This window comes from Macaca fascicularis, chromosome 1 (genome assembly GCF_037993035.2).
Source record: "Macaca fascicularis isolate 582-1 chromosome 1, T2T-MFA8v1.1".
NCBI classification, from domain to species: domain Eukaryota; kingdom Metazoa; phylum Chordata; class Mammalia; order Primates; family Cercopithecidae; genus Macaca; species Macaca fascicularis.
The window spans coordinates 123,002,446-123,023,681 of record NC_088375.1 but is presented as its reverse complement, the minus strand read 5'-3'; the positions used below and the strand labels follow the sequence as shown (position 1 = coordinate 123,023,681).

The 21,236-nt window shown below is 41.3% G+C and overlaps 1 protein-coding gene across 2 annotated transcripts; it reads left to right on the top strand.

Annotated features, from left to right (window-relative positions):
• Positions 1-8,221: 8,221 nt before the first annotated feature.
• CIMAP3 (ciliary microtubule associated protein 3) lies at positions 8,222-15,272 on the top strand. Of its 2 annotated transcripts, none has more exons than XM_074027286.1 (6): positions 8,222-8,438; positions 8,859-8,998; positions 9,618-9,716; positions 10,766-10,896; positions 12,357-12,474; positions 13,503-15,272. In XM_074027286.1, the coding sequence occupies exons 4-6, from the start codon at positions 10,787-10,789 to the stop codon at positions 13,569-13,571; spliced, it is 297 nt and encodes a 98-aa protein (XP_073883387.1). In that variant the 5' UTR covers positions 8,222-8,438; positions 8,859-8,998; positions 9,618-9,716; positions 10,766-10,786; the 3' UTR covers positions 13,572-15,272. The 2 variants fall into 2 exon arrangements, with proteins under 2 accessions (XP_073883387.1, XP_005542422.3); XM_005542365.5 differs by lacking the exon at positions 8,222-8,438 and adding an exon at positions 8,563-8,620.
• Positions 15,273-21,236: the final 5,964 nt, after the last annotated feature.

The following is a 21,236-nucleotide window of genomic DNA, read 5'->3' as shown; positions in this document are numbered from 1 at the left end:
ATTCATTGAATTATTCAGCTCTAGGATTTGTTTTGTATTTTTTTATGATATCTATCTCTTTGTTAAATTTCTTATTCAAATCATGAACTGTTTTCCTTATTTCATTGAATTGTCCATCTGCATTCTTTGTATCTCACTAGGATTCCTTAATATTATTATTTTAAATTCTTTTTTTGGGAGGCCATTCCATATATTTCCTTGTGATTGGGGTCTGTTACTAGAGAATTTCTCTTTGGTGTTGGAGATGACAAGTTTCCTTGCTTTGTCATGTTGATGTGTCCCTACATTGATTTCTACACATGTGATAGGAAAGTCTTCTCTTCAAACGTTATGCAGTAGGTTTCACAGAGATAGACTTATTTATATGAACGGGTCTTGGGATGTCAATTCAGGGAGGGTGCATTGGCCTTGTTCTAGGTGGAGTAGTAGTATATTCTCCACATAGTGACCAGCTATAAACCACAATGGTGGCATTTGAGAGCTTCTCAGTGGCTTAGGCAAAGTGAATTGGTGGCAATGATGATTTGGTTTTGTCAGAGTGGGCTCACTGAGCTGTTTTTCAGGTCATGGCCATGTGTGTGCATAGGGTGGGTTGGCCAACTTGGAATCTGGCTCACCAGCATTGGAGCCACATGGCTGTTATTCTGACTAGTAGAATGGGCATGTGGTTACTTGGAGGTGTGCCTGCCGCGGCAGTCTGTGGGGCTGTTGTGCAGTTGTTTGGCTGCTTGGTTGGACTGAGGATGTGTCTTCTGGGGACAACCTACAGCAGTTTCTCAGGTCTGGGAACCAGCTATATAACTGCTTAGTTGCCCAAAGGTCATGTTTGTCATAGGTAGCCCATCAGGCTGTTTCTCAGGCCTGGATTGTGGTCATATGGCTTCTTGGCTGGCCTAGTTATGAGTCTACAGTGGGTGACCTATAAAGCTATTTCTCTGGCGCGGGACACAGACCCACAGCTGCTTGGCTGAACTGGGGGCATTTCTGCAGACAGTAGATCACAGGGACATTTCAGAGGCCCGAGACACAGGCACAGGACTGCTCAACTGGCCTAGGAGTGTCTTTGCTTGAGGTGATCTGTGGGGTTGCTTCTCAGGTCTGGCATATAGGTTCAGGGTTTGCTTGGCTGGTCTGGAGGTATGCACAGGGCTTTTCTAAGACACAGACACAAGGCTGCTCAGCTGGTCTGGAGGGGTGGCCTGTGGGACTGCTTCTCAGGCTTGAAACAATGGTGCACAGCTGCTCGGCTGATCTAGGGATGTTTCTGCAGGAGGTGACCCACAGGACAGTTTCGAGGCCCAGAACATGAGTAAACAGCTGCTCAGCTGGCCTGGGGGCTTGCCCTCCAGGGGCAGCATGTGAATTTGTTTCTCAGTCCTGGGACATAGATACATGTTTGCTCCACCAGCCCAGAGGCATTTCTACCAGGTGTCACCTTTGGAGCTGTTTCTCAGGCTCTAACTGTGGGCACAGGGGCACTGAACAAGTCAAGGGCTTGTCTGCAGTGCGTAGGCCATCTCAGGACTATGTTTCAGGCCCTGGATGCAGGCCCATAGCCACTCCACTGGCCTGGGAGCATGTCAGCTACTCAGAGGCTTGAGAGTCTCTCCTGTTTGGGGACGGGTGCCCAGCAGTTTGGCTTGCCTGAAGGCAGATTCACCCTAGATGGAACTTTCAGGCTATTCCCCTGGCTGGAGGTGAAAGCAGTGGGAATTGGTTTCCCTGCTGCGCAGGACCAGCATCACAGCCTATCCTAGCTCAGGCTCCACACTGCTGGGCTTGCAACATTCAACCACCAGTGGAGGCTTGTGGAATAAAGACGGAGCTGCAGTGCTGAAGAGGTGCAGTGGCTATTGGCCCCCAGAGGAGGAAGCACTCCAGAAGTAACTCTGGTCTCAAGATGGTTCCATGCTGCAGCAGCTTGGCCCATAGAAGGTTGAGGTGTATACCCTTGTGCTCCTAATCTGGGGCAAATCAGCTGTGTGATTTCCCAGCACATCTCCAAACTGGGCTCAGGGCTCATGAGGACTGTGGTATTATTCTCCTGTTGTAAGGACTGTAGATGTTTGTGGTGACTGGTGGGAATCTACTTACCTTTTCCCCACAATGGGAAGTCCCTCCTGACTCCCAGCAGATTTGATTCAGGTGGGGAAGGAGAGGTTGCAGAGGCAGGGTGCCTCCATGGTGCCCTCCTGGACATCCGATGACCACAGATGCATGTTTACTCCCCCACTGTACTATAGCACTCTCTGTCTGATACTCTGGTCAAATCTTAGCTGTTTATTCATTGCCTCGGTACCTTCTTCTTTTGGGGAGTGTGAGAAATAAATGTCAGGCATCTGCAATCAGCCCTCTTGCTGATGTTCAGAACCTCACAACCAGAAGTAGGCAATTCTGAGCTGGAAGGCCTGGTCTGTCATTCTCATTGTATATACAGTCCATCATTGACCAAAATGTCTTTATGTGGTGCATGACCGTATTGGTATAGATTTCATGACTTTTACTTTCATTAATAGTTTAGGTAATATTAATATTTATAAGTGATTACAGTGTTTTTGAAAACAATGTTTACATTATTAGTGACATAAAGCATATTTCACAAAGTGCCTTGAAAATACGATAATCCATTCTTGCATCGGTAAACTGGTTTGCTTCAGACTAATTCTCCAACTAAGAACAGGTAGAAAAGGCTGGACTAAATAACTAAAATATATATGTTTGACTATATCAAAGATATACCAAGAAAGAAAGAACATGTAAAATCAAAATCTCAGAGAGAAGAGAAGCCCAAAGCGGCGACAGTTTAGGAAGCACAGGACTCCAATCATTTACTAGAGCTGAGGCAAATCTGGGCTTAGGGCACCACCTAGAGCTCAAAAGGAGGCAGTGACCTCCAGTAAAGAATAAGTAAATATCTCCAATAAAAACCAAAACAAGCAAGCCAGAGAAGGCTGGAATAAATAATACTTCAATGCCAAGACACGGATGTACATTCGCCAGAAACAGAAGCAGACAGGGAACCATCACCTCCCCAAATGGACAAGGCAAGGAAACAGTAACTGACCCTAGTGAGACAGGATATGTGAGTTCTCTGACCAGAAATTCAAAATAGCAATTTTAAGGGAACTCAGTGATCTCTAAGATAACACAGAAAAGCAACTCAGAAACTTATCAGAGAAATTTTAAAAAGAGATTTAAATAATAATTTTTTTAAAATTTTAAAAATGGAACTGAGAAAAACATTTTCTGAACTGAAAGATTCATTAGAGGTTCTCAACAGCAGAATGGATCAATCAAAGGAAAGATTCAGTGAGCTCAAAGATGGACTATTTGAAAACAAACAGACGCCACGCAAGGTGGCTCATGCCTGTAATCCTAGCACTTTGGAAAGCTGAGGTTGGAAGATCACTTGAGCTCAGGAGTTTGAGACCAGCCTAGCCAACATGGCAAAACCCTGTCTCTACTAAAAATACAAAAATTAGCTGGGCATGGTGGTGCGCACGTGTAATCCCAAATACTTGGGAGGCTGAGGCAGGAGAATCACTTGAACCTGGGAGGAGGAGGTTGCAGTGAGCTGAAATTGGGTCATTGCACTCCAGCCTGGGTGACAGAGTGAGTCTCTGTTTAAAAAAAGAAGAAGAAGAAGAAGAAGAAGAAGAAGAAGAAGAAGAAGAAGAAGAAGAAGAAGAAGAAGAAGAAGAAGAAGAAGAAGGAGGAGGAGGAGGAGGAGGAGGAGGAGGAGGAGGAGGAGGAGGAGGAGGAGGAGGAGGAGGAGGAGGAGGAGGAGGAGGAGGAGGAGGAGGAACATAGAAGAAAAAGAAAAAAGAATACAAAACACAGAAAATTTCCTATAAGATATACAAAATTACCTCAAAAGACCCAATCTAAGAATTATTGGTGTTCAAGAGGGAGTTGAGCAGGAGCAAGAGGTAGAATCTCATTCAAAGAAATAATAACAGAAAATTTTCCAAAACTTGAGAACGATATAAACATCTATGTACAGAAAGGTCTGAGAACATTAAACAGATATGACTCAAATAACACTACCTCAAGGAATAAACTCTCAAAGGTCAAGAAGAAAGAGAAGAACCTAAAAACAGCAAGAGAAAAGAAGCAAATAACATATAGGGATCCCCAATTCATCCAGCAGCAGATTCCTCAATGGAAACTATAGGAGTTTCCATCCTCAGTGGAAACTAGGAGTAAGTGTAATGACATTTTCAAAGTGCTGAAAGAAAAAAACTGCCATTTAAGAATACCGTATCCAGGTGGCCATGTCTAAGTTCTGTACATGAGTGGAAATGATGTGTCCAACTTTCAGGCCTTGTCTCCTTGGTCCCTTTCTCTTTCCACAAACTGAGACCTAGCAACAGCATCAGCTTTGGAGCCAAAAGTGGAACCCTTTGTTGAGATACCCCTTGTTGAGATAAATTCTTTGTGTGAGAAGACCAGCTAGGGGTTTGTGCCCAGGAGACCTGTGGGATGAACTTCCTACAGCTTTGCGCTGCTAAACAATCACTCTGATTTGGCATCTCCTTTAGCTAAGTTACAGAGCAGAGTTTTCAGGGCTGGTTAAGTAATCCTGCCTCCTCCCTTTGCCTCTGCCTGTTTTCAGGTATATTTCTCCCCTCAGGCACTGTGATGCTTCCTGCGGGTTAAGGCAGGGGCAGATCTTCTGCAAGGAAACACAAGATAGTGGGAAAACTGGTTGTCCATCTCAATATCACTTTTTCCAATGTAGAAACTGAGCTGGAGGAAAATTTTTCACATGCTTGTTCTGGGCAGAATGGCAGGAGGGGTGCCACAGATGTGGAAGTCCAATTCTCTTACCATCTGCTTGGAATTTTTTCACTTCTCATGGCCCCAGCAACTGTTTTCATATTTGAATTCTGGGATATTGTTGGTGATAATACCAGTTCTGTATATTCGGTTTTAGTTTTCTAGGGAAGGCAAAGAGTGAAGCCAGTTTGCTTCTATGCTGCTATTTTGGAACTGGAAGTCCATTCATTCTTTTTTTTTTTTCAGCTTTTCTAATCTGCTGTTAAACCCATACATTGAATTCTTATTTTCAGTGATAATACTTTTTCTTTCTACAATTTTATTTGATTCTTGTTTATTGTTTCTAAATTCTTCGTCTTGTCATTTAATTTCTTAAATATGGTAATCAACTTTATCCTCTTTGTTGAAGTGATTATTATTTAATTTAATAATTTTAAAACGAGACAAATCTGTTTAAAACATTATACCAAAAATTGAATCTACTTAGACCACTGCAACAGAGCAAGTAATTCCCTGGAATAATAATAATTCTTATATGTCTTCAGAGACAGTCAAATGAGAAAAGTCATTAACAGTTTCATAAAGTTATAACAGTCTCCATAAACATCTGGCATCCTTTCGATACTATAAAATGTGCATGATGGAAACTACTGAATTATTTACTTAAGGTCTTCATCAAAACTGGCCACACTATAAAACTTGGTCTAAGTATTCCTTGGTACTAGCAGATACCTGCATGAGTTCCTTTGTGCATGGTCATCATTCAAAACTTCGATCCTTGGCATTTCTTAGAGCTACCTGAAATTCTGCATTAGCCTCTTATCATTACAGAGATGGTTATACAGGAGATACACATAACATATAGACAGTCTGTCTTTGACTATACAATGTTGGGTCTGGCTTTAACGAAAAATTGATAAATTTTGCATCAGTCAGGATGTAGATGGGCCCAGTTATGTTATGTTGGTCACATTGGTAATATGAATAGAGATTGAGGGGAAATTTCTCTTTCCTTGTGTATACTGGGATCTTTATTGACTTTGTTTTTAGAGCCTGATCTTTTTATTTTAGCCTGTTTCCTAAGAAGTCAAGCATTTGCTTTGTGTTATTTCCTTGCTTTCTCTGGCTTCCCTGTGTTCACCTTGCAGTCCTGTTGCTTTCTCCAAAATCTCAAACCAAGTATGGTTATTTTAAAGTCCATGTTTGATGACTCTGATATCTGGATTTTTCTGTGGGTCTGTTTCTACTCTCTTTTATTATAAGCTCTTGTTTTTATCAAATGCCAAACATTTTGTATGAAAAAAATTGTAAAAATTAGTTGAGTCTCTGGATGATATCTTCAGAAAATATTTACTTTTGTTTATGACATGCAATAAGGATAGAAGTGGATCACTTTAATGCAACTGGGAACTGAATTGATGCAAAGCTGAACTTCAGGGTTTTTTGACATCTGGTCTGTTTCTTGTTTACCCTTATTCCTAGGGTTTATCTCTTTGAAGTTCTGACTAAAATTTCAAACTGTGTTTTACAGTCTCCCCTTCTCCATGGCCAACCTAAATCTTGTTTCCGAGTTCTCAGAGACTGTCTAACCAAAGTTCTGCTCAAATCCTCTGCTTCTCAGTCAGCTTTTTATTTAGCAAGCGTTCCAATGGAACAGCAGCACCAAAGTTGAACTCACCACTTTGGGCTTCTCTTTTCTCTGAGATTTTGGCTCTGAATGTTCTTTCTTTCTTTATATATCTTTGATGTCTTCAAACACATATATTTTACTTATCCAGTTCACCTGTTCTCAGCTAGAGAATTAGTCTGAAGCAAACCAGTCTACCAAAGTAAGAATGGTTTACCACATTTTCAAGGTACTTTGCGAAATATGTTACACGTCACAAATAATGTAAACATTATTTTCAAAAAGCACATTAATACCTACAAATGTTAATATTACCTAATTAATGAAAGTAAAAGTCATCAAATCCATACCAATATAGTCATACACCTCATGAAGACATTTTGATCAATGATGAACTGTATATACAATGGTGCTCCCTAAAATTACAATGGAGCAGCCCTATTCAGGTGTACCATTTTTAATTTTAAACCATAGTTTTACTGTTCCTTTTCTGTGTTTAGATAAGTTTAGATACACAAATACGTAACATCATGTTACAATTGCCTACAGTATTCAATACTGTAATGTGCCGTACACGTTTGTAGCCTAGGAGTAACAGGCCATAGTATAAGCCTAGGTGTGTAGTAGGCTATACCACTTAGGTTTAAGTATAGTCTATGATATTCGCACAACAAAGTCACCTAATGACACATTTCTCAGAAAACATCCTCATCACTATGTGTGATTGCATTTCTTTACATTTTATTTACCCTCAGTATTATTGCAATTGTATTTTAAGTAGACAAAATGCTTGGAGTAAATTATACAATAATTTTCGGACCCTATCTTTATTCCATTTAAGCTTGGCTCCTCATAACAACCTTCTATATTACTAGGCTTCCTGCATTATTTCCTGTAAATTTCACTGTGTTCACATATATAACTACTACTAGTTATTTTTGTAGAGTCCAACAGGACATATCTGAATGTGATGCGGGACATTCACTGTATGCCTGGGCAATGCAGTGTAGGATGTCTAGCCTCCCTAGCCTGTTGACCAGGAACAATTTTTGACCCCAACAATTTTTAACAAGCAAAAATTATTGCACAAATTTCCAAAACACCCTCTGGGAATCAGTGTCACCTTTTTTGGAAACTCTACCTTAGATCTATAAAAATCATCCTTGAAGGCCGTGCTAACGCGGAGTATATGTAGATTCCAGGGTCATCACCTGTAAAGGGTCAAAGTATGGACCAGTCACACTGGGCGTTCTGTTACCTCTAACACCTGGACAACTCCTAAAGACATCCTAAAAAGCTAGTGAACACAAGCTAGTGTTAATATCCATGACAAAGGCAAAAAAGACAAAACACACTCTGATCTTTTTTTCTTGGGTTATTATCTTCAGTGACAATAACCTGTTGTATGTCACCCACCAAGTACCACGTTTTGAACTGTTTTAATCCTGTCATCTTGATCCTCTCAATAATCCTATGTAGAGGAATTTTTTTCCTAATTTAGCGATGAGAAAACTGGGGCTTAGAAATCGGACTGCCCCACCTTCTAAAAAAAACTATTAGTCTTCTCTGATTCCGTGGCATTCTATCTGGTCCACGCAAGGCCTCCAGTTCTTTCAAAACCTCGCGCCCCCTCCCCTCGACCCCCGGCCCCCAGTCCCCCCGGGATAGAATGGGCAACCTGATTGGAGGGGCTTGAGGAAAAGGAAAAATGGTCTAAACGCCTAACGTGGAACTAGCTGTCAGCACAACTCCGCCCCCTACTCTTCTGCTGCGGCGTTGCCCAGGGAGTCCACCCCCGTACGCAGCAGCGGCTGCGTCTTTTTACTTTCACTTTACTTGCTGCTGGCCCGGACTTTGGGACGTTCTGAACCCAACTGTCCTTCCCTCTACAACAGCGCATTCCACTTGACTCAGCTTCCAAAGCTATTTGCCACCCCGTCAACCCTGCAGCCCCTACAGCCGCGAATCCAGGAAACCCTCTACCCGCAGCCCAGCTACTGAGTTTACAATCCCCTGGGCTTTGGGCTCCAAGGTGCGGGTTCCTGCCCCAGTAGTGGCTCAGTGGACGCCGCAGCTTGCCGCGCAGACGCGCTCGGGCCCTCTCCCCCTCCCGGCGCTCCGCAACTGGGAATCACGGGACTAGCCTCCGTTTCCTTGGCAACGCAGTACACAAGTGCTAGCCCTAGCAGCTCGCGATGTGCTTCAGCAAAGCAGGTTAGGTGGTAGAGGTTAGGTGGGGGGTAGAGGTTAGGTGGGGGCAAGGGTGGGGAAGCTGGGAAAGACTAAGTGGGAGGAAGTGCAGTTCGCCCCGCTCCATGGAGTTTGGCGTGGTTTTGTAAGTGCACGGTTGGGCCCTACCCTCTGCTCTGTCTCCCCGACCTTCTCCCCGAACGCGCTCACTTGACCCAGGTGCCGTCCCTCACGTGGAGCCTCTCCTCTTTCTTTCTTTTAGACGCCGAGGATAACTACCCTTTTGGAACATGTCAACAGAGGAAACTTTTTCCTCACTTCCATCCCCCAAATTTGATTGGGAACAAGTTTGTCCCTCTTAGGGGATCACCCCACAGAGGGCCTGGGTGTTACTTATCAGATGTGAGTATTCACCTCCCCTTAGATGGGCCTCAGTTCCCTGGCTATTGACAGATAACCAAGTTTCCAAGTTTCGTAAAAGAAAAAATTCTATGGGACTTGAGATCTTCAGAGTCCCAGCATAAGAAAGCGCTCTGTTCTTCTGCAAGCAGCTGTTTAAGGCAATGCCAGAGATTAAAGGATTATTGCTTCCCGCCTTGCACCTCCATTAAACGCAAGCCCTAGCTTCATATAATCCCTACTCCGTCCTCACTTCCAAAGGCCTGTGAGCCAATGCCAGTTACCCTCCCATTCCTCCAAACCTCAGGCTGACAGTTGCATTAGAGTAAGTTCAGCTCTGTGGGGCTCTGAAGACTGATTGCTTCGAATATATGGCAATGTCCTATAGTCTACGTATCCAGCCACACCCCTCTACAAAGTTACTTGTATTACTTGTGGAATTCTATGGTCTTGACCTCAAAGGAGTTAAGACAAGAAAGATCCCTTGCAGAGAAGGTTCAGATGGGAACATGCTAAGTTCACTCCATTTCGATGGCCCTGATGTTCTCTGACTATGCATTGTTTTTTCTTTCTTTCTTTCTTTTTTGTTGTTTGTTTGTTTGTTTTAATATACCACCCAAAGGGATACGGCTTGGCATACGACTTATCTAAGATCCCAACCAGTATAAAAGGATATACTTTGGGAGCCAGAACAGCTGTGAGGTTTAAGCCAATACAGAAGGTAATGTGCTGGGATTTTAGTGTTATCCACATTGTTGCATGCATTTGCACAGGAGTGCAAAGGGCAGAGAGCAAGAGGGGAGTGATCTGAAAGAATATGCCCTGAAATTAAAGAAAAGTAGGCATTTAAGCAAAAGCTATTAAGAAGCCTGTCTGAAAAGCTTGGGCATTAACATTGTAAATATGCGTGTGAGTGCACTGGGGAGAGTGGAAAACAATTTACTGAAGAAATGGTCCCAACACAGGGCTTTGGTGCTGAGATGCCTGAGGTTAAACATTCGAAGCTTGTGTTTATATACATTATATTATCTTGTCAGTTAAAAAACAAATTCTAACTTTTCCACCCTTTTGTGTGATTGGGTTTCAAGTCTAAAGTTCAGTATAGGATCCTAATCTCTTATTGGACATTTTCCTGACACTTGACCTTGAGGAGCAGAGATACTAGCTCTAAAAATATCTGAGTGAGGCCGGGCGCGGTGGCTCAAGCCTGTAATCCCAGCACTTTGGGAGGCCGAGACGGGTGGATCACAAGGTCAGGAGATCGAGACCATCCTGGCTAACCCGGTGAAACCCCGTCTCTACTAAAAAATACAAAAAACTAGCCGGGCGAGGTGGCGGGCGCCTGTAGTCCCAGCTACTCGGGAGGCTGAGGCAGGAGAATGGCGTGAACCCGGGAGGCGGAGCTTGCAGTGAGCTGAGATCCGGCCACTGCACTCCAGCCTGGGTGACAGAGCGAGACCCCGTCTCAAAAAAGAAAAAAAAAAATATCTGAGTGAGATGTTAAGGGTACTGGCTGTGATAAGTTGCCTTGGTTCTCTACCCATCCTAGATTTATTTCTACAACCTGTACATTATGTATCGCTAGGTAGCTGAACCACACCCATATCTCAGTTTTCTACCTACCAAAGACTTATTTCTGTAGCTTGAGGTGGCTGAACCATAGCTGATTTATGAACAGAAAGAGGATGATTCTGTTTTTTCCAGCTGGAAGGCTTTTTGTGTATATGTACATATCACTCTCTAACATAATGATCTTTCTCTTGGAAACAGGAAGTGACACCTGCTGCAGGCATGTACCAGAAAGTAAGTCCTCAGCAGGAGAAACACAAACAAAATTTTGCTCCATTTAATGTCTTGGTGCCTCGATTTAAGAGCTACCCAAAGGACACTTACTATCCCAGGTATGTCTCCTGTCTTTTGGTGCACTTCAACAAAAAAAGCAATAGGAGGAAAAGAAGTACGTAATAAGAAAAGAAGCACATAAAGAAGGGATGACATCCAAACCATCCCAGTTAAATAAGCAACCATTCAGAGATTTAATCAATTGTCTCATAGATTTCTGGCATTGTAGAATGTAGAATCATAGTTACTCATTCAATGAATTTTTGCTAATATGCCAGGCAGTTCTGTAGATTCGACAGATTTTGCAGTAAATTCATCACACAAGTCTCCTGATTTCTTAGGGCTTACATTCTAGAGTCCAGACAGAGCACAAGCAAATACACAAAAAAATATCAATAGTAATACAGTGACCGTATAATTTGTTAGTCAAACCGTGACACTTCTGAGAGTACAAGGGGACCTATTAATCATTCTACCAAGACAGTAGCCATAAGGTAGGGACTGTCATGGACAAACCAAGAAGTAGGTTGTCCAGGCTACAAAGAAGGTAAAACAGGATGACAATATGATAGGGAGTGATGTGATGGCCTGAAGTCTACTTTAGAAAGGTTGAAGAAATGACACTTAACCTGAGATCTCAATGACAATCCTAAGCCAGGCCTGTGAAGATCTGGAGACAGAGCATTCCCAGCAGAAGGAACAGCAAGTGCAAAGGCTATAAATTGGGAAGGAATTTGACGTGAACAAAAAGAAATGCTAGCATGGCTAGAGTGTAGTGAGCGAGTAGGAAATGAGACAGAAATGGAAGGCATACTGGAGCACATAGGCCTTGCAGGCCAACAGGCTTACTCTCAATGCTTTAGGAAGCTATTCAGACTGTATAGACTTGTAGGGCAAAAGGTCAAGGTCTTTCTTTTGTTGATGAGAAATCCAAGGATCACAGAGTGAATGTAACTTTCTCAAGTTGCATTAAGGAAGTAGAAGCATTGAGTCTTGACCCCCATGTCCAGTCCGTTATTTCCTGACAGTAAAGAGTCTACATCAAAAGACAAAGTGTGATGAACATAGTCAATTTTTAAATGATCCCATTGTCAAGAAAATTTAACTGGCTCTGCTTTGCTTTGCCTACATTGCAGACAGATTATCACTGCACTTTTATCACCAACTTTAAATGCTGGGCAGTACTAATTCATCACTGCTTTAGATCTCTTTCATCACCCACCACTTCTAGGACCTTCTCATCTCTCAGCTATAGAGACTGAGGTACAGAACTATCTTTTAATCTGGAGTCAATCTGTGCTCTAACTGGATGTCAAGATTGTCAAGTTAGATGTTTAACACTAACATTTAACTTGAAATACATTAACAGGTAAAGGAATCCCATGCTTAATTAAAAAGCTAATCAATCTGTTGCCTTTTTCCAAGAGGTTAGGCCTAGTTCAGGGATGGCTCTGGTACTGATGGAGTTTGTGTATGGTCACTAACTCATTAGACATGATGCTTGTATTTTTATTTCTAGCCCTGGCGCATACAACCCAGAGAAGAAGCCACCTCCAAAAATTGCCTGGCCAATGAAATTTGGATCTCCAGACTGGGCTCAGGTTCCATGTCTACAGAAAAGGACCCTAAAAGCTGAGGTAATAAGACTGGACTTCTGTAGAGGACTGTTATTCAATCTAGTACTTTCATATGTATCAGGGACTCTTAATTAGGGGTCTGTGAATGAACTTCAGGAAGTCCTTAGTCCCAAAAAATTATATGCACAATTTTGTGAGTATATGAATGTGAGGAACTTTTTGGAGAATTACACTATTTCATTAGATTCTTAAAGGTATATATGACTAAACAAAACGACATTTTCTTATTTGATCCTTAAATAACTTTTGTGGTGGATACAGAGGAAATATCCCTACACAATAGAGGCGCAGATGGATTAAGTGATTTGTGCAGGTTTCACAACTGGAATCCAGACCTTGTGACTCCGAATTCATTGCTCTTTCCAACATACCCCTTGAGTACTACTAGATCACTGAGGAGCCATAGAGCATTCAGCTAACGGCATGGATTCTGGGGACAAAACTGCCTGAATTCAAATACTAGCTGTGGTATTTACTTGGTGTATAATCTTGAGCAAATCTTTTGACTTTTCTAAGCCTCAGTTTTTTAATCTGTAAAATGGGTATTATAATAGAATCAATCCGACAAGGTTATAAAGAAAATGTGGAAAATCATTTAACACAATACCTGATAACATAGTAATTGTCCAATCTGTTAGCTATCATAATTCCAGAGGTGCTTTTTTTCTTTCCTAGTGGAACTTTTCATCAATTCCACAATTATTTATGAAATGCCGAATGTATTAATATTATTTCGTTAGGGCCTATGGGTAACATTCAAGAATTAAACATATAATCCTTGACTTCAAGAAGCCCACCAACTACTTGGGGATTTACTAAGTAGTAAATAATTCCTAGCATGGTATACACTGTAGTAAGATGATAAAGGGTAGATGTACATACAAATTTTGGGAGAATCACTAAGGCTAGATTACTATGGGGTTGGGATTCACCTCTATAATGTACAGTTCTTTTTTGCATAACTGGGAAGACCAGAGGCAGAGGGTTCTCGTTAGAATATTGATCTAGACAATGTTCTTTCATTGCAGCTGTCCACGGACAAAGACTTTAGAAAGCATCGGAACCGTGTGGCCTACCTAAGCCTGTATTATAATTGAGCAGCTGTGACTACCTTCACATGCTCCTATTATACACAGACTCTCCAGGACTGAGGACAGAGCTGCTCTTCTTCTTCTGCATTACTGTGCCCCCTTGTCTGGCAGCCTGGAGCCCAGGGAGGGACAAGGGGCTTATAGCTGCTGTATGAGAACATAAAGACTAGTGCACAGTGCTATCTCCATCTACTGGCTTGTGGCATACACATGCGCGTCTGGGTCTGTGGGTTCCTGTTGGGTGCTGAGTTGGGTGATTTCATTTTAGTGACATATTTGTGGGCCCCTGCTCTCTAGTTCTAATTGCTAGGTGCCAATTTTATATATTCTACCGCTAGCCCTGGTCATAGGAGACTGTTAGCCTGTACATATCAAGGGTTTGGATGGGATTTGGGCTTACGAGATACAGAAAACACTTAAGGCAGATTAAAACATGTCTTGGAGCTCTTCTAATTCTGTTCCTCAGTATGGAGTGGGAAGGTCTTGATTTGATTGGCTTTCCCAGATTGACATAAAACTCAAAAACTAAAAAATTGCCGCTTTCCTATGACATCATCCATTTAGTCTGTGAGTCAACATATATACTGAGGTCCTACTATGTGTTGAGCAGAGCAGTAAGCACTGGGGATATGGCAGGAATCAAAATAAACTTATCTACTAAGTCCTTGGGCCTGGCCTGAAGTCAGAGGAGGACTCCCCAGAGCAGCTAGTGGATTGGGTCTGCCCTCCAATCCAAATGACCCCCTAGAACCTTACAAGTCATTCTGGGGTTACAAAGGTCATAACTTTATAGCCCCAGACTGACTTGTAAGCAGCTACGTTTAAAGTACTTACCCAGACTCTCGGGCCTGAGAGGTAGACCCCTTTCCTTCCAGCACTAGCTGAAATCATCAAGTATAGGTTTGTCCAGGATTGGCGCTAAATATGATCTAATCTTTTAAGAAGAGGTTCCTTTAGTACCCACTTAGGCTTCTTCGTAATTACCAGAAAGGTGGTAAGCCTGCATGTGTCTGGACACCAAAAATCGAGAAGCTGCCAGTGGCTGCAGGACAGCCTACTGTAACCCTTATGGCCACCCCCTGATGAGCATTAGCTGGGGAAAGGGCTAGCAAGAGGTGAAGCCTCCTGGCCATATGATGCCGTGGGGGGCCTAATTCCTTAAAGGCCAAGGTCTTCTGAAACAATAATGGTGAAGGACAGAAAAGTCTTTATGAGAAATCACATAGGACATATTAAGATAACGATAAAGATAACCTCAGCAAAAACATACCTAATATATACACTTCTTTTAATCTGATGATTTAATGATTTCTGTTATCTTGTCAAGAAGTATTCATGACTTGAGATAAGTCAGGATTAACTCTTATCACCTCTCCTGCACACCTCCCTCCTTTTTCTCCTTTGTACCCACACGTGCAGATTTTTTCAGAGGTGATAATTTAGCATTCAATGTTTTCTCTTTTTCTGCTTCAGTGTCTTAGGTCCCTTTGGAGGATATTGATGAGGGTGGGGGTGGGGACAGAACATCTTTCACACTGTTTAGTATATACGCTCAAAGCTTTTCCCAGGGAAGGGAACTCTCTAACATAGTAATCTGATTTGATGAAAGATAAAATTTTAATATAGCTTCAGTTAACCTTCAGGGTCCTTGAAAGCACTACATTGTATATAAAAGTAATAAAGTACAAATGAACCCAAGGACGAAAACATATTGTACCATATTTATTTTACATCTAGACTTGGTTCGAGGAGTTTATAGTATTTTTAGGTCTTAATAGAATTAAGTTTTATTATAATGCTGTTTTAGTGGGGTAAAGCTTCCAATGTGACAGATTTATATAATATGTAGACTACCTGACATATTGGAGGATGTAGTTTGACATGCAGACAACAGAATTTGTGACACTAGGATTTTACGAGTATGTATAAGGCCAGTTGCAACATTTACAGTTCTGCTCCAACCTTGGGCATACTTGAGGTGAAAGGTATTGCCTTCCGCACACCAGAAGAGCTTGTTATTGTCCTCAGGATTACTATAAATGCCATCTGCTTTGCCACTACAGAAAACTCCATCTCCTCTACTGCCCCCATCACTGCCGCCTTCTCCATCACTTCCCCCGTCACTGCCACCTTCTCCACCACTGCCACTGCCACTGCCTCTGCCAATATTAGCACAGAAGCCTTTACTTCTGGGTGTCACAGGTCGATTATACCAGCTGTTGACAGCTGGTGGAATATATTCTAAAAGAATAAAGACATTTCAAAGCATCATCATAACCTGTTTTAAACATAGAAACAAGCAGCTCTGGACATTTCCCTATATCAGTTCTGTTCTCAGAGAACTGGAGGGAAGCTGCAGCTGGGAAGAATGCTGCAGGGGGACACATGTCCAAAGCAGGGAGGCGGGAAACAAAGGCCCCTGCGGTCCTAGCAGGATGTCAAACCTGGGCTTCCATTCTAGTTCCACTAGAGCGGAAATAAACCCAACCCTACAGTGATAGGAAAGGACTTTTTTGAGACTCATTAATATTTGGGTTTTGATATGGGAGGCTTATCTGTCAGTATTTCTGTCATATGTAATATATTTGGATTTTTGTTACCTTGCTATGCTTTGTCTTTTGTGCTCTATGTTTGCTTGCTTCGTTTCAGCACTGTTTTTCCCTTCTTTCCTCTCCCACGGTGATTCAGAAGTTTTATATTTCATTTTCCTCTACCAGTAGAATGCTCTCAACCACTAAAATTTTCTGGCTCACTGTTGAATTCGAGCAAATTTTTTTTTTTTTTTTTTTTTTTTTTTTGCTTTTCTGAGACAGAGTCTCACCCTGTCACCCAGGCTGGAGTGCAGTGGCATGACCTTGGCTCACTGCAACCTCCGCCTCCTGAGTTCAAGCGAATCTCTTGCCTCAGTCTCCTGAGTAGCTAGGACTACAGACGCATGCCACCATGTCCGGCTAATTTTTTGTGTTCTCTAGTAGAGGTGGGGTTTCACCATATTGGCCAGGCTGGTCTCAAACTCCTGACCTCATGATCCACCTGCCTCGGCCTCCCAAAGTGCTGGGATTACAGGCATTAGCCACCATGCCCAGCCAAGCAAATCATTTTATAATCTCTCATAGGTTATTACAGTTCTAAAAATCAATAATTATATTAATTTCCTTAGAGACCTAAGGAAATTATATAGCATCTTCCACTGCTCTACCTCCACTTTTAGACCTGCCCCAAGGGATGCTTAATGCAAGGAACATACAAAGCCCATGAAGGGCAGGAGTTTCTTCCTTCATACGTTGAGACCCATCAGCCACCTGAGTGTTTGTCCCTGATCCTTTTTATGATGTCCCTCTAGCCATCCTCACCAAGACCCAGACAACAAAATTTATGCATCTAAATTAGGAAATGGTGCACTGCCACGAGTGAGAGAATTGATCTAGCTCAGAGACAAATGCCAGTATATACAGGCATACCTCAAAGATGTTGCAGGCTCGGTTCCAGGCCACCACAATAAAGCAAATGTTGCAATAAAATGAGTCACACAAGTTTTTTGGTTTCCCAGTACATATAAAAGTTATGTTTACACTCTACTGTAGTCTATTAAGTGTGAAATAGCATTATGTCTAAAACAGTGTACATACCTTAATTTTAAAATATTTTATTGCTAAAAAATGTTAACAACTATCTACACCTTCAGTGAGCCATAATCTTTTTGCTGGTGGAGCATCTTGCCTCAGTGTTAATGGTTGCTGACTAAGGGTGGTTGCTAAAGGTTGGGGTGGCTGTAGCAATTTCTTAAGATAACAATAAAGTCTGCTACGTCAAATTGAAATTGACTTCCTTTCTTGAAAGATTTCTCTGTAGTATGCAATGCTACTTGAAAACATTTCACCCACAGTAGAACTTCTCTCAAAATTGGAGTCAATTCTCTCAAACTCTGCTGCTACTTTATCAACTAAGTTTATGTAATATTCTAAATCCTTTGTGGTCATTTCAACAATGCTCACAGAATCTTCACTAAGAGTAGGTTTTATCTTAAGAGACTACTTTCTTTGCTCATCCATAAGAAGCAGCTCATCATTTGTTCACGTTTTTTCATGAGATTGCAGTAATTCAGTCCCATCTTCGGTCTTCACTTCTAAATTCTAGTTCTCTTGCTATTTCCACCATATCTGCAGTGACTTCCTCCACTAAAGTCTTGAACACATCAAAGTCATCCATGAGGGTTGGAATCAACTTCTTCTAAACTTCTGTTAATGTTGATCTTTTGACATCTTCCGTTGAATCACACAGGTTGTTGATAGTATCTTAGAATGGTGAATCCTCTCCAGAAAGTTTTCCTTTTACTTTTCCTAGATTAATCAGAGGAATCACTCTGTACAGCAGCTATAGCCTTACAAAATGTATTTCCTAAATGATAAGACTTGGAAGTCAAAATTACTCTTGATTCATTTGCTGCAGAATGGATGTTGTGTTAGCAGGCATGAAAACAACAATAATCTCTTCGTACATCTCTATCCAGGCCATTTGGTAACTAGATGCATTGTCAATGGCCAGTAATATTTTAAAAGAGTTTTTTTCTGAGCAGTAGGTCTCAACGGTGGTCTAAAAGTATTCAGGAAGCCATACTGTAAACAGATGTGCTGTCATTCAGGCCTTGTTGTTCCATTTATACACCAGAGGCAGAGTAGTTTGAACATAATTATTAAGGGACCTAGGATTTTCAGAATGGTTAATGAGCATTGGCTTCAACTTAAAGTCACCAGCTGTATTAGCCCCTAACAGGAGGATCAACCTGTCCTTTGAGGCTTTGAAGTCAGGCATTGACTTCTCCTCTCTAGTTACAAAAGTCCTAGATGAGCATCTTCTTCCAACAGAAGGATGTCTTGTCTACCTTAGCTACCTAAATAATGAAATCTGTTATTTAGTGTAGCCACCTTTACCAATGATCTTAACTACATCACCTGGATAACTTGTTGCAGCTTCTATGTCAACACTTGCCGCTTCACCTTACTCTTTCATGTTGTAGAGGTGGTTTCTTTCTTTAAACCTCATGAACCAACCTCTGCTAGCTTCACACTTTTTTTCTTTAGCTTCATCACTCCTCTCAGTCTTCATAGAATTGAAGAGAGTTAGGGCCTGGCTCTGGATTAGGCTTTGGCTTAAGGGAAAGTTATGGCTGGTTTGATCTTCTGTCTAGACCACTAAAACTTTCTTCATATGGCAATAAGACTGTTTTACCTTCTTATCAATCATGTGTTCACTAAAGTAGCACTTTTAATTTCTTTCAAGAACTTTTTCCTCTGCATTCACAACACAGCTAACTGTTTGGCACAGAAGGCCTAGCTTTTGGCCTATCTTGGCTTTCAACATGCCTTCCTCACTAAGCTTAGCTTTTGATTTAAAGTGAGAGATAAGCAACTTTTCCTTTTACTTGAACACTTAGGATATTGTAGGGTTATTAATTGGCCTAATTTCAATTTTTTTCTGTCTTAGGGAATAGGGAGGCTCCAGGAGAGGAAGAGAGATAGGGAAACAGCCAGTCATTGAAGCAGTCAGAACACATACATTTATTGATTAAGTTCATTGTCTTACATGAGTGCTATTACTGGTGCCCCAAAACAATTAGAATGACAACATTCAAGATCACTAATCATAGATCACCATAATAGAAATAATAGTAATGAAAACATTTGAAATACTGTGAGAATTACCAAAATGTGACATAGAGACACAAAACGAGCACATGCTGTTGGGAAAACAGCACTAATAGACTTTCTTATCACAGGGTTGCTGCAAACCTTCAATTTGTGAAAAGCACAGTATCTGCAAAGCACAATAAAGTGAAGTGCAATAAAACAAGACATGTCTATATCAAGCTGATTTTCAGGATATCCAGTTCCTGGCCTAAATTTTCCTGAGCAACAAGGCCTAGGTCTAGGGTATCTAGTGTATTCATATTCTAGCTATCAAACTTAGCACTGGTCCCTCAGCTAAAAACCAGATTTCTAAAAGGGCACTTTGTGTAAGTGTGTCCCTTTTCTCAGATGTGAGGGCCTAGAAGTTCCATGGCTGTCTCCATGCACCCTGGTCTCTCTGTCTTTGCTGTTCCTTGTAGCCTAACCTGCATCTTCTTCAGAAAAGCATGTTGGACTTAGTCATGATGCACCTGAGGACAGGCTCAGGTGTCACTTCAGCTTGCTTATGTGCAGGTATTTCCTTTCATTGCAGAAGGACCTTGAGAAGTCATCCAAATCAATGGTCCAAACCACAGACCCAGCAAAACACTTTTCCTTGAGAAAGTCCACCTGTGGACAAAAAGTGTACTTGGCAACCTGAATCAGATGGCATCTATGCAAGAAGCAGACAACTGAGTGTGGGCTGACAGGTGACCCTAGGGAGATAAATGCTTTTCTTCTATAAAAGTATATGTGCTTTGTGGATTTAAGACATAATTGACTGACTCAGCTCTATTCTTGTTTTCTTGTCCTATTCAATAAACTCTTGAGTTGTAAATATAAATAAAGCTATTATTTATTTAATTCTAGTATTAAATAGCATTAGGCTAAGCTTTATTTTTTACATTATTTGCTCAATCTTCACAATACTTCAAAACTACTATATAGATTCTATTACTATTCTTTCACAGATTTGTTGGAACTCAGCCAGTCTCATACTGAAGATTTAGAACAAGGTATAACTGATTCCAAAGCCTAAACTCTTAACCACTGCACTGTAAGGCCCCTTCCTTCCTCCTTGTCAACCACCTTTCTCCTGACCCAGATTCTGTAATGAACAAACAGAGTGGTATAGTGGAAAGAACCTCTAGATTCTGAGCCAGACCACACAGTCAATTACGGCCTTTCTTTTCCAGTTATGTGACCTTGGACTAGTCATAGCATCTCTGATCCTCAGCTTATATATCTGTAAAATGGAGAGGCTGTTTTTTACTACACTGGATTGTGTATAATCAAGTAAGATAATGGTTGTAAATTCTTGTTTGTAAGAGTAAAGCATTTAGGTAAAAATATAAAGGGTTATTTTTGTTATTGTCATTGAAGGTGATGGTCTTAGAGCAATCTTATAACGATATAATCTTAAAATCATCACATATACTAGTAGAGATTCACAGTGGACAAACATTGGGAAACTTTAATCATATTAGAAAATTCTAGTATATTTTGGTATATTGTGCTATAGGTTATACATTGTGTTATTGAATATTACATTTAATTATATAATTTTCTCTGTCTTGGAGAAAAAGCAAGTAATAATAAGGTTAGTCTACCCTTTCTCTAGTCATATTTAAAATCTTGAAATCACATGTCTTAGGAACGTAGTCTCCTGGTGAATGTAGGATTTGAAGCCAGTATTGTTATTTTTTAGTGATGCTCATACTTTGTATCCATTGCTTTCAGTGGTATCATAACCAATCCACTCAGTGTTTTCGTAAGCATATGGGACTTTTTTGTCTTCACTCCATGTACTTGTGGCTCCACTTAAGAATGTGCAGATCTATGGGGGAATGGAGAAGGCAATGTTGAGCACTTCACAGATCTATGCCATGTATTGCAGGAGAAAGGACTTAAACAGGAGAAAAAGCTAGGAAGAAATGGGAGGGTGTGGAAAAGAGGACATGATGAAATCTACATTAATCTCACATATTTTTCTAGAAAGTGATTT